The sequence below is a fragment of the Oratosquilla oratoria genome, chromosome 21, assembly GCF_046742065.1.
Source record: "Oratosquilla oratoria isolate Oo_2021 chromosome 21, ASM4674206v1, whole genome shotgun sequence".
Classification (NCBI taxonomy): Eukaryota; Metazoa; Arthropoda; class Malacostraca; order Stomatopoda; family Squillidae; genus Oratosquilla; species Oratosquilla oratoria.
This window is the reverse complement of record NC_134797.1, coordinates 22,753,781-22,765,457: the sequence shown is the minus strand read 5'-3', so window position 1 is coordinate 22,765,457 and position 11,677 is coordinate 22,753,781. Positions and strand designations below refer to the sequence as shown.

Below are 11,677 nucleotides of genomic sequence, written 5' to 3'. Positions count from 1 at the left end.
TAAATCATCTTTTATCACTGCTGATTATTAAAAGCTGGTCCCCTTGTCTAGTTCTCAACCCACGTGCTTAAAGAGTCACTTTAAAAAAAAAAAAAAAAAAAAAATGTTCTCAACCCACGTGCTTAAAGAGTCGCTTTGAAAAAAAGTCACAAAAAAAAAAAAAAAAAAAAAAAATAATTGGGGCACCTCTGCCTTGGGACAATGAACTTAATCAAATTATCTTTTATCACTGCTGATTATTAAAAGCTGCTCCCCTTGTCTAGTCCTCAACCCACGTGCTCAAAACGGTCAACTTTGGGAATAAAACTGACTATGGTACAGGAACCACAACTGACGAGGTCTGTTTTCAAACGCGGTGCCTCTGATCGTGTCTTTGGTTACCACAAAATTGTTAGTCAGATTGCGTCATATAAATCGTCTCAGCCTTTTACAGTTTTCTTGAAGAAAATTCTTTTACGATGGGAATGAATAAAAAGAGAAGTAGTTATTTATACTTTGAAATTCTTGTTAGATATTCCCTTTTCAATATTTGTATTTACACGAGATGCATTGATTTATGAATCTTTGGGATAATATGTAAAAGTAATTGATCATGATAGTAACTCATTTTCGTGAGGTTCAATATGAGGTGGTTTAGCATATGTGGCTTTACTTTCATATCATTCTTAAGTAGATGTTCTATCTTGCATGTTTATTGAATGGGTGCCCAACCACAACTGGTCCCCACTTCTTGGATAGGTAGCCTGTTAAAGGAGACACGGGTTCTTCAACGTCGTTTAATTTGACTTCCGCCTTTGCCAGTACACTATCTCTAACTGCGTCCTTCCTGGGCACGCAGGTAAACTCTCTCTAGATGCCAGTTTCCCAATTGGTTTCATTTATTCCCTTTTACACAGAAAACAACACTCAAAATAATATAATAATATATTACAAGGTGCATTAACTAGTTAATCATTAAGGTAGTGGGTAATAGAATATGATAATAATTCCTTTCCGTGGGACAAAGGATGTCATAGAAAAGAAGAAAAAGTGTCTATTGTGTGGTGGAAGGGTTTTTCCTTATCTTAGGAAAACCTACGAATTAAATGCGATAATGAGAATACAAGACAAATGCTAAATACAAAAATGTTCAAATAAGTTTTGATCCCTCAGATAATGATAAAGTTTCTCTCAACTGAAGAAAATTACTAGATGGCAGCCCGGATAATTACTGCATATAAGATACATAAAATAATAGGATGTTTGCTGGTAGCCAAGCTAATATATGTATATTACATTACCAGGTTGAAGATATATCAATTTTCAATCTTTCCAATTCCCGATGGCTATTTCTCAGCTGATTGAAACGGTCTGACGTCACTCAGAATCACGACTATAAAGAATGCCACTGGGTTGAAAAGGGTTACAATTGTGTAAAGTGCAAAAATTGGGACTCGCTCCTTAATGGCTTTGACACAAAGTAATACTTAACATTTTACTTTGATTCCAACCGTAGTGACTGTTATTTGTACCAACAGTCGAAGTTCAAAAGTGGTGGCTTCGGCCACAGCTACACGGCTGTTGGTGTAGAATCCTCACCCTCTTTTTCTCAAACATTGTATTTAAGTCAGCCACGTGGCACTCTTCTCTCCTAACTCTTGTGTCAAGTGGCAATTAGGATTTCGTTCTGGCTACCTCCTGATTGTTGCTGCTGTTGTTATTGTTATTATTTATTATTATTATTATTATTATTATTATTATTATTATTATTACTATTATATAATTATTATTATTATTATTATTATTATTATTATTATCTATTATCATTATTATTATTATTATCTATTATCATTATATATTATCATTATTATTATCATTATTAATTATTATTATAACTGTTATTATTATTATTATTATTGCAATAATAGTAATAATGATAATAATTATGATAATGATAATGATAACAATGATGACAATAAAGATAATAATAGTAATGAATTAATTTTTTCAGCTGGCTCACCAACAGGGATTATTACGGGTTACACTAAATTGGTAATTGCCTATTAGAAGTCCCACGAAGAAAAATAAATATAACCTAGGAATGGGATTTTATTAGATAACTTATGCCATAATTGTACTGACAGCATATGTTTGGTAATGTAATCGTTGGTTCAGTTCGTTAAAAACTGTCCTTGCTCTTGAGAGGACTTGAAACCGTAATTCCAGCCCCGCGTTACTAAGTACTCTTATCAACATGAAGCTCGTGACGATATTTTGACCAAACGCTCCAAGCGACCCCAAGGATTTGGCATGTCGAAAGAACTCCCGTCAACAACATGTGCCATGCAAGTCGTGAGAATTATTGCCAAATTATTTGGCATTTTGTGTCGGATTTTTCTTTCGAACTATGGTGCATTGTGCAACAGTGAACTTGCGAATACTTCAAGGACATTAGCCTTTTGCTAGGGACTCTCCACAGCGTTTGTCCAAGATGGCGACACGACTTCAGCACTGGTGAAATTGCTTAGTGGGCGTATTTGAATTGTGGTTTCATTTCCTATCCAAAACAAGGCCAATTTTCTGGTGAATTGGATCCAGGTTGCATTACAAGAGCCATATCGTTACTACAACTATGATATGAAATACTCACTAATATCCTATTTCTAGCTTGCCTTTGTGACCTTCATTTAAAGAAAAAACGAAACCAATAGATAGACAAGTAAACAGAGTGAAGAATAGAGAGAGAGCGAGAGGTGACAGAGAGAGAGACTGAGGCTGAGACAGACAGACCCCTGTAGGACAGGACAAGATGTTGGATGGCATGCAAAGGCGAGAAAACTCAATTTGAAAGAAGCGAGAGTGAGGAGACAAGTCAGATAGAAAATGCATATGTCTGCTTGTCACAAAGGGTAGATTACTAAGTATTGTTAAGAAATACACACAAGGATTTGGTAAAGGATGTGGGTCCTACACTAGGGAGAATCTATGGAAAAGGTCCTTATCTACTATTAACTACTTAATTACTATTTTTCCTCGAGAAGAGATTACAGCACACGTCTCAACATAAAAGAATTGTCGATTTCTATCTAGTGGTTTCGCAGTCTATCAAACGAATTTTATTTAGGAGAACCATTCTACAAATTTGCATTCACCTTGACAATTTTATTAAACGAATCTTTCAATAGAAACTTCATCCTAGGGCGTGTCTTATGAGGTTAGGAAGCTCAAATACGACACGACAGATGCCCTTAGTAATTGTTTGGAAGTATAACCGTAATATATTAGCCACGTGAGTTGATGTTGGAAAAATACAAGTATAGTTTCAAGCAGCTGCTTTGAGACGCCTGTCATGGTATAGTCGGTAGCGTCCTAGCCACGTAATGCACGTTCAAGGGTTCGAGTCCCGGAAAAATAGTCGTTTGATCAAAGTGCCTAGACGAATGCATTTGTATATAATATCTTTGATTTGTGTGTTTGTTCGTTTACATTTTTTATTTATTTTTATTTGTGTTTGTGTTTATTAATATATTTATCTTTTTATGGTCACTTGGGTTATTTTCTTTTGAGATTCGCGGCTTTTCCGCGCGAAACCGGAAGTGGAGCTGAATCAATATTGGAAAACGGGGCGAAATTTCGAAGGACAGGAACGGCTGAAGGGAAGCTGAATAACAAGATTCAAATGTAGGAAAGGATGTATGAAATAGCTGTTCATCATAACTAACAAAAAAAAAACACCACGGATAGTGGAAAGGAAGTATATGTGTACATGTTCATGGATCTGGAGATGGCATATGACACAGTAGAGAGCGATGTAGAATATTAAAAGATATACGAGTTTTGGGGCAAAGGTGTTGAGGAGAAAAGCATGTAGGAAATCACGAAGAACACAGACAAAATGGTTCAAAGTGAGGTTGGAATCGAGTGTGGATCGTTAACATGAGCAGTGATAGAATGATAACAAAAAGGGCATCAAAGGACAACAGTGTGTGGTGGGTTTAGAGGGAGATAATAGGGTTTTGGAAATTGAACTGCATGATGTATGGGGACTACATATATATATATATAATGTGTGTGTGTGTGTGTGTGTGTGTGTGTGTGTGAGTGTGACGCTTATACTGTAGATTACTTTCACGAATCTGCCCCCAAATATAGTCTCCCACCATATTTTCATTATAAGACCCTTGGTAGCGGCGTTCAAATTCCAAAATATCCTGATGGAAGCGTTCGCCTTGCTCCTCAGAGTACGCTCCCATGTTTTCCTTAAATTTATGAAGATGGGCGTCAAGGATATGCACTTTGAGGGACATCCTGCAACCCATTTTGCCGTAGTTTGTCACCAAGGTCTCAACAAGCTCCACATAGTTTTCGGCCTTGTGATTCCCCAAGAAGCCAAGAACTACTGCAACAAAGCTGTCCCATGCTGCTCTCTCTGTCCTTGTGAGTTTTTTTGGAAACTCCTTGCACTCCATTACCTTTTTTATTTGTGGACCAATAAAGACACCGGCTTCAACTTTCGCTGCAGACAACTTGGGGAAGAAATCTTGGAGAAATTTGAAAGCTGGAGACTCTTTATCTAGAGCTCTGACGAATTGCTTCATAAGGCCCAGTTTTAAGTGTAGTGGAGGAAACAGTACTTTTTTGGGATCCAACAATGGCTCCCATTTTACGTTGTTCTTCCCCACACAAAACTCGGTTCGCTGTGGCCAGTCACGCTTGAGGTAGTGTGACACGGTATCCCTGCTGTCCCAAAGGCAAAGATAACAAGGATACTTGGTAAAGCCGCCTTGGAGACCCATTAGGAAAGCCAGCATTTTGAAGTCTCCTATAACCTCCCAACAGTACTCTCCATATTTCAAGGCATCTAAAAAAATATTGACACTGTTGTATTCCTCTTTGAGCTTGACAGAGTGGGCGAGGGGAAGAGATGGGTACACATTCCCGTTATGAAGCAGCACTGCTTTGAGGCTCCTACACGAGCTGTCGATAAAGAGTCGCCACTCTTTGGGGTTATGGGTAATTCCAATTGCCTTAAACAGACCGGTCACATTGTGGCAAAAGCAAAGCCCATCTTGACTAGTGAAAAAGCTTGAAAAATGCTGGTGACGCTTTCTCTGACCTGATATGTGCACACTCTCATCTAGCAAATTCCACTGCTTGAGTCTCGACGTCAAAAGCTCGCCATTTGACTTCGTGAGGCCAAGATCTCTGATGAGGTCATTGATGTCTTCTTGGTTGGGGTAGTATGGATTTCTGTCATCAGTTGCGTCTCTGAACTCTGGATCAGTGTCTTCATGCTCTTCTGAACTACTATTCTTTTGTAAACACTGCTGCTCTCTCATGGGAGGAGTGGGTACGGGGAGCTCAGAGCAGTGTGGCACTGGCGCAATGGATGACAGAAGATCAGGATATATGATAGCAGGCGCATTTTTGCCTCCTCGACGTTTGGAAGGGTCTACCATACAGAAGAAGCAATTGCTTGAGTGATCAGTTGGTTCCCTCCAAATTCGGGGGACTGCAAATTTCATAGCTCTGTTTTCCCCTCTGTACCAACCTGTAAAAAGCAGAATGAAAACATAAGTATAAAAATAAAACAAATAAATTTTGCTATAAACTATTTGTAAATAAAATTATATATATATATATATATATATATATATATATATATATATATATATATATATATATATATATATATATTTATTTGGTTTTTTCTTACCTTCCAGAGTTCTTTTGCAGAGATCGCAGGTGAAATGAGGTGCCCAAAGTTTGTCCTGATCCCCAACAGGCATGCCGAAATATGCTTTGTAGGCCTCGCGCATTTTTGGTGATCTTTCCAGAGAGTACTTTTTAGCTCTAGTTTTGATAAACTCGCCACAGACGTAGCAAAATGCGTCTGGCGGATGCTTACAACCTCTTGACGCCATGCTGAAAGAAGGCAGATAGGAATGACTGATGACGAACGAATTGTCTACGCAGAGACGGCTAGAAGTAAACTGACCCGTTTAGCATACGTTCCCTGCATTTATACTGCCATCTACGTTGCAAGAATGTTCTAGAAGTTTGTGGAACGTTTCGAAAGAATTGTTTTGAATGTTCTGGAGTCATCCAGAAAATTCTTTAATTTTTTTTTCCACCATATTAGTGCGGAATTTGTTTGAATTGTTGGGGATAATTGAAACTAGCCTATTATAATAGGCTAGTTTAAAAAAATCGCTGGCCAGTCTAGAATAATCAAAGTTTTAAGAGAATAATCATTATTTTCTTAACTTTGTAGATAAAAGGAAATAGAAAATAACATTTATTGACCAAAGACAGAAAAAAGTCAAAATTTTGTAACACTGTGTTGTTATTCTCCTCCTGCGTTCTATGACTTATACTTGACATTAAAAGTTTTACGATTTGGAAGGAGATGTCTTCTTGTCTTTCTTAAGAAACCATTTTTCTTTGCTAAATTGTCTATGCAAGTGGTTCCCAACCTCAGGGTCGCGACCCAACCTAGGGTCGCGAGGGTGTTTTTGAGGGTCGCCAGAGGGTCTTACAAAAATATAAAAACTATAAAAACGAAAGTTTATAAACATTATGCAAGTACGTAGAAATATAACATGAAATGGTTGAATTTATTATTACAATTAGGGTCGCGACTCCAGGCTAAGAGTGGATTTAGGGTCGCAGCCAAAAAAGGTTGAGAAACACTGGTCTATGCAAACTGGCCCACTTGAGTCTACCATTCTCTTCATTCCCTCTACGTACATCTTGCTCTAAAGAGCAGTTACCTCTTTCTGTCCCCCCCACCCCCCACCCCCACCCCCGGGCTACCTTCCTTCAACTTTAATTTCCTGCTTATCTAAAGTTTCCAAGTTCTGTCCTTCATAGAAAGTTTATGGAACATTTTTTTTTTTTTTTTTGCTTAAGAACTTCCCTGTAATCATTATTGTGGTTTCCATACAAGAAGCCTTACTGGTAATCTAAGTTTAAAGTTTGACTCTTGATTATTCCATCTGAGTGAGTTCAGTGGGTTCTAGGCTGTTGCTCTAGGCATGTCAAAAACACATGGAGTTTAAACTACCCTACTAATAATATATGTAATTCTATATATTCTATCAACATTTTTACGGTCACGTTTCTTCCTTTGCGTGTTTTAGAAAGCTTGATTTCGAGAGGAACTAGACAGCCTGACCCTCACTGTCCAATGTTGTAAAAGTATGACGTCTACTTCCTTTGCTTCGGAAACCACGCAACATTTGATTTTCAGGTTCTATGCTGTTGCAATCGGCATGTCAAAAGCTTATGGAGTTTAAACTACCCTACTAATGATATATGTAATTCTATATATTTTATCAACAGTTTTACGGTCACTTTTCTTTTGAACTTAGTAACTGTCTACCCCTCCTTTCCTTAAGAAAGCACGCAACATTTGATTTTCAAAAGGTCTCAACCATATTCTTACACCATATCTTTTGTATAAGTGAACCAGAACACTCTACCCCTCTTTCTTTTCAGCATGTGTGTCTCTACTTGCCTACAACTTGTACAATTTCAACGAGTGAATTTTAAGACATCTCCCTACACAAACAATGGACAGTGAATTGATATGTTCTTCGGTCATTTAACGAAGCCATCTTGGTGTATATAGAAATATATAGATAATGATACATTATATATATATATATATATATATATATATATATATATATATATATAACTTAAACCCACTCTCAGAGAAAGATAAGCTAAGATACAGTGTAAACCTTATATTTCGACCACTAGCTGTGATCCTCTTCAGCAGCTGAAGAGGACCATAGGTAGTGGTCGAAATATACGGTTTACTCTGAATCTCAGCTTATCTGTCTCTGAGAGTGGGTCTAAGTTTTATTTTACTCGTGTTACGACATCTACGTTACTTGATATATATATATATATATATATATATATATATATTTTATATACATATATATATATTATATATATATATGAAGACATCCTGACAGGTTGTAGGAGGAATAGAGGGAAACACACAAGTAAAACAGGAGTTTATTCCTTGACTAGTTTCGCACAGTGATGTTTCTTCAGAAAGAATGTTTGCATTACAGAATAACAGTTATTCTATAATGCAATATTTTTTTCTGAAGAAGCATCACTGTGCGAAACTAGTAAAGGAATAAACTCCTGTTCTACTTGTGTGTTTCCCTCTACTCCTCTTATATATATATATATATATATATATATATATATGTATATATATACATATATATATAATCTTTTTTTCAACCACAAATCACTTTTAATTCCATGCCCTCGCTGTCGAGAGTGAGAGTCGCTCTATGGAGGCCTCCGTGGGAATTTGTAACTTGGACGAGCCGAGGATTCGAAGCCAGCTACTAGACAGCCTGACCCTCATCTGTCCAATATTGTAAAAGTAGGACGTTGGATTGATGCCAGGTTGAAGAACGATGACCTGCAACACATCGTGTTTTGACAACATTATACTCACTCAATAATTGCAGCGATGAATAATCCATGAAGACATGGAGAGAGAGCGGGTGCAATGTCCTTACGATATTGAACAATCAACGGTGAGGTAAGATTCTTTAACACTTCCTCCAGACATGGCACCTTCTAACAAAGACGTGGAAATTCTCATTCGGTTGTTTTGAATAAAGTCTACAAGTACTGTATTGTACGAAGATTTATGGCTTGAAACTTTCTTGGGGATCATAAAGTCCGAGAAATTGTTTCCGCACCTTGACTGCGGTCCGACAACTTAATTTATCCTTCGGTTCACCAACTATTAGTAGCCAGGACTATTGTGCCAATTTTTTTTTTGCACATACATACAATGGAATCACACAAGCAGACACAAAACACACACGCATACATATGCATACGCACACATATGTACACACACACATATCATATATATATATATATGTATATATATATGTGTGTGTGTGTGTGTGTGTGTGTGTGTGTGTGTGTGTGTGTGTGTGTGTGTGTGTGTGTGTGCGTGTGTGTTTGAGATTTACCTTGGTCTATGGATCATAAGTTGTACTCGTGATCGACAGCTATTTCCCTCTCGGAAGAGAGCTCAGAGCTCGTATGTCCGATCTATGGGTAATGCTATGACCTTACACTCACACACACACCCAATTCCCCACCCACGTGTGTGTGTGTGTGTGTGTGTGTGTGTGTGTGTGTGTGTGTGTGTGTGTGTGTGTGTGTGTGTGTGTGTGTGTGTGTGTGTGTGTGTGTGTGTGTGTGTGTGTGTGTGTGTGTGTGTGTGTGTGTGTGTGTGTGTGTGTGTGTGTGTGTGTGTGTGTGAGTGTGTGAATTTAAGCGAATATATGTGTATATATCTACCTGTGTGTCACAGTGTAAGTGATTGAAGACTCGAATTACCTGCATTCCAATGCTATATACTTACTCCATCACGCTAATATATCATACATAATGGACTCTATTTCTATTGAATATTTTATCGTGTTCTTCATTGTATTAAGTAAATGTTGATACTATTCATATAAATGTACGCATATAATCACACACACACAGACGTTAGCATACACAGATATACACACACATACACGCACGCACACAAACACACACGCACTTACACACACACACACATACACATACAAACATACACACACACACAAACACACACATAGATACTTGCCTATTATCGATACACAGACAAAGATACCCACACACACATATACAAACATGGGGTTAATGACGTGAAGTTCATTTCATATCAGTCGTGAATCAAAACAAATGACGTGAGGTTAAATAGCCATTGATTTCTTCAATAATATCCATAGAGAATAAAGTCAACCAACCAGAAATCTTTAAATACAACTAAATGTCATCCACACTCGTCCTGTCTGGTTTAAGTCACACTTTATAATTCACTGCGTTGACCACTTGAACGTACGTGTTCAGACCAAGACAGTAATTTCACTGACCCACTTGTACGTACGTGTTCAGACCAGGACAGTAATTTCATTCAGCTGTGAAAAGATCTTGTAACAAATGCAGATCTATGTTAAGTGGGACACGACTTTCATTCCACCTATTCCCTGTTCTTAATTTTTTTTTTTACTTTTTGGACTGATGAAACGTGAAATATGAAAAAGAACGACAATTTATTAAATGATATATTGCAAAGCCCCCATTATAACATGCTATGGTATAGGCTATTGTTATTCTTGTCAAAAAGTTTGGTCCTAATGCCAATGAAATATTCTGATTAGCGGAAGAACAAATTTTGAAATGGAGATACATACATACACATACATACATAAAAGCATGCATGAACGCTCACATGCACACATGTATATATATACATATATATGTATGTGTTTATGTGTGTCTATGTGTGTGATTCACCATGGTCTTGGATCACGTGTTGGACTCGTGATCGACAGTTATTAACCTCCCGGATGAGAGCTAAGAGCTCGTATGACCGATCTATGGGTAATACTGTGACCTTACACGCACACACACCCAACTCCCCGGCCACGAGAGTTGGAGTTGCACCCCGCAGCGCAGCGATAATGAAATTATTTCAGCCCTAGGCGGGATTCGAACCCGAACTGCTGTCGTGACAGGCGAAACTAGCCACAGCACAACGAGGTGTGTATAAGTGTGTGTGTGTGTGTGTGTGTGTGTGTGTGTGTGTGTGTGTGTGTGTGTGTGTGTGTGTGTGTGTGTGTGTGTGTGTGTGTGATTCACCATGGTCTTTGGATCACGGGTTGGACTCGTGATCGACAGTTATTTCCCTTCCGGAAGAGAGCTCAGAGCTCGTATATGACCGATCTATGGGCAAGGCTGTGACCTTACACGTGTGTGTGTGTGTGTGTGTGTGTGTGTGTGTGTGTGTGTGTGTGTGTGTGTGTGTGTGTGTGTGTGTGTGTGTGTGTGTGTGTGTGTGTGTGTGTGTGTGTGTGTGTGTGTGTGTGTGTGTGTGTGTGTGTGATTCACCATGGTCTTTGGATTACGTGTTGGAGTCGTGATCGACAGCTATTTCCCTCCCGGAAGAGAGCTCAGAACTCGCATTACCGATCTATAGGTAATGCTGTGACCTTACAAGCACACACACCCCGAACTCCCCACCCACGAGAGCTGGAGTAACGACTCGAAGCGCAGGGATACTGAAATTATTTCAGCCCTGGGCAGAATTCGAACCTGGACCGCCGTAGTGACAGTCGGGGACTCTACCAACCGCGCCACCGTGTGTGTGTGTGTGTGTGTGTGTGTGTGTGTGTGTGTGTGTGTGTGTGTGTGTGTTTACCTAGTTGTATTATACGGGAAGGGAGCTATCCTCGTGGTGACCCATCTTTGTATCTTTCAGCATCAAGTTTTTTCTTAAAATCTACTGAGGGAAGCAAGTGTCACGATATCTGTGATATGCGTTTGGTGTGTGTTGACCATGCTTGGCTTTCAGGAAGAGTCTTTAGAATTGGGAATTTAAACCTTCAGTACAAGCACCATGGCATCACACAGAACAAGGAATACACTTCGAGTTTCGTCGAAACCTGCAGGCAAAAGAAATCACTCCGAGGACGAAGAGAAAGCCTGCAAGAAGCTCAAAGTCCAGGAGGACAGCCCCTGGAATGAGGGTCCTGGAAACCTCTGGACCGAGGTTGAGTACCTTGGCGAAGGTAACTTTGGAATCGTGACTCTGGTAAGGAATGCGGAA

The 11,677-nt window shown here is 38.8% G+C and overlaps 2 protein-coding genes across 2 annotated transcripts in view; one reads left to right on the top strand and one right to left on the bottom strand.

The window, feature by feature from the left end:
• Window positions 1–3,749: 3,749 nt before the first annotated feature.
• On the bottom strand, window positions 3,750–6,202 carry LOC143037033 (uncharacterized). The gene is made up of 3 exons (XM_076205138.1): window positions 5,696–6,202; window positions 4,106–5,530; window positions 3,750–3,757 (listed from the first exon to the last, which is right to left on the bottom strand). The coding sequence occupies exons 1-3, from the start codon at window positions 5,901–5,903 to the stop codon at window positions 3,750–3,752; spliced, it is 1,641 nt and encodes a 546-aa protein (XP_076061253.1). The 5' UTR covers window positions 5,904–6,202.
• Window positions 6,203–11,467: 5,265 nt separating this feature from the next.
• LOC143037032 (serine/threonine-protein kinase grp-like) overlaps window positions 11,468–11,677 on the top strand; it is a 918-nt gene continuing 708 nt past the window's right edge. The window contains exon 1 of the mRNA XM_076205137.1: window positions 11,468–11,677. This exon is cut by the window's right edge and continues 708 nt beyond it. Within this exon, the coding sequence (XP_076061252.1) occupies window positions 11,468–11,677 (210 nt within the window).

Bases quoted from the DNA above. Each gene is read 5' to 3' on its own strand.
- LOC143037033 (XM_076205138.1), bottom strand. From the start codon at position 5,903: ATGGCGTCAAGAGGTTGTAAGCATCCGCCAGACGCATTTTGCTACGTC. The intron at 5,531-5,695 runs GTAAGAAAAAAC...TGCTTTTTACAG, and splicing joins CTGCAAAAGAACTCTGGAAG to GTTGGTACAGAGGGGAAAAC.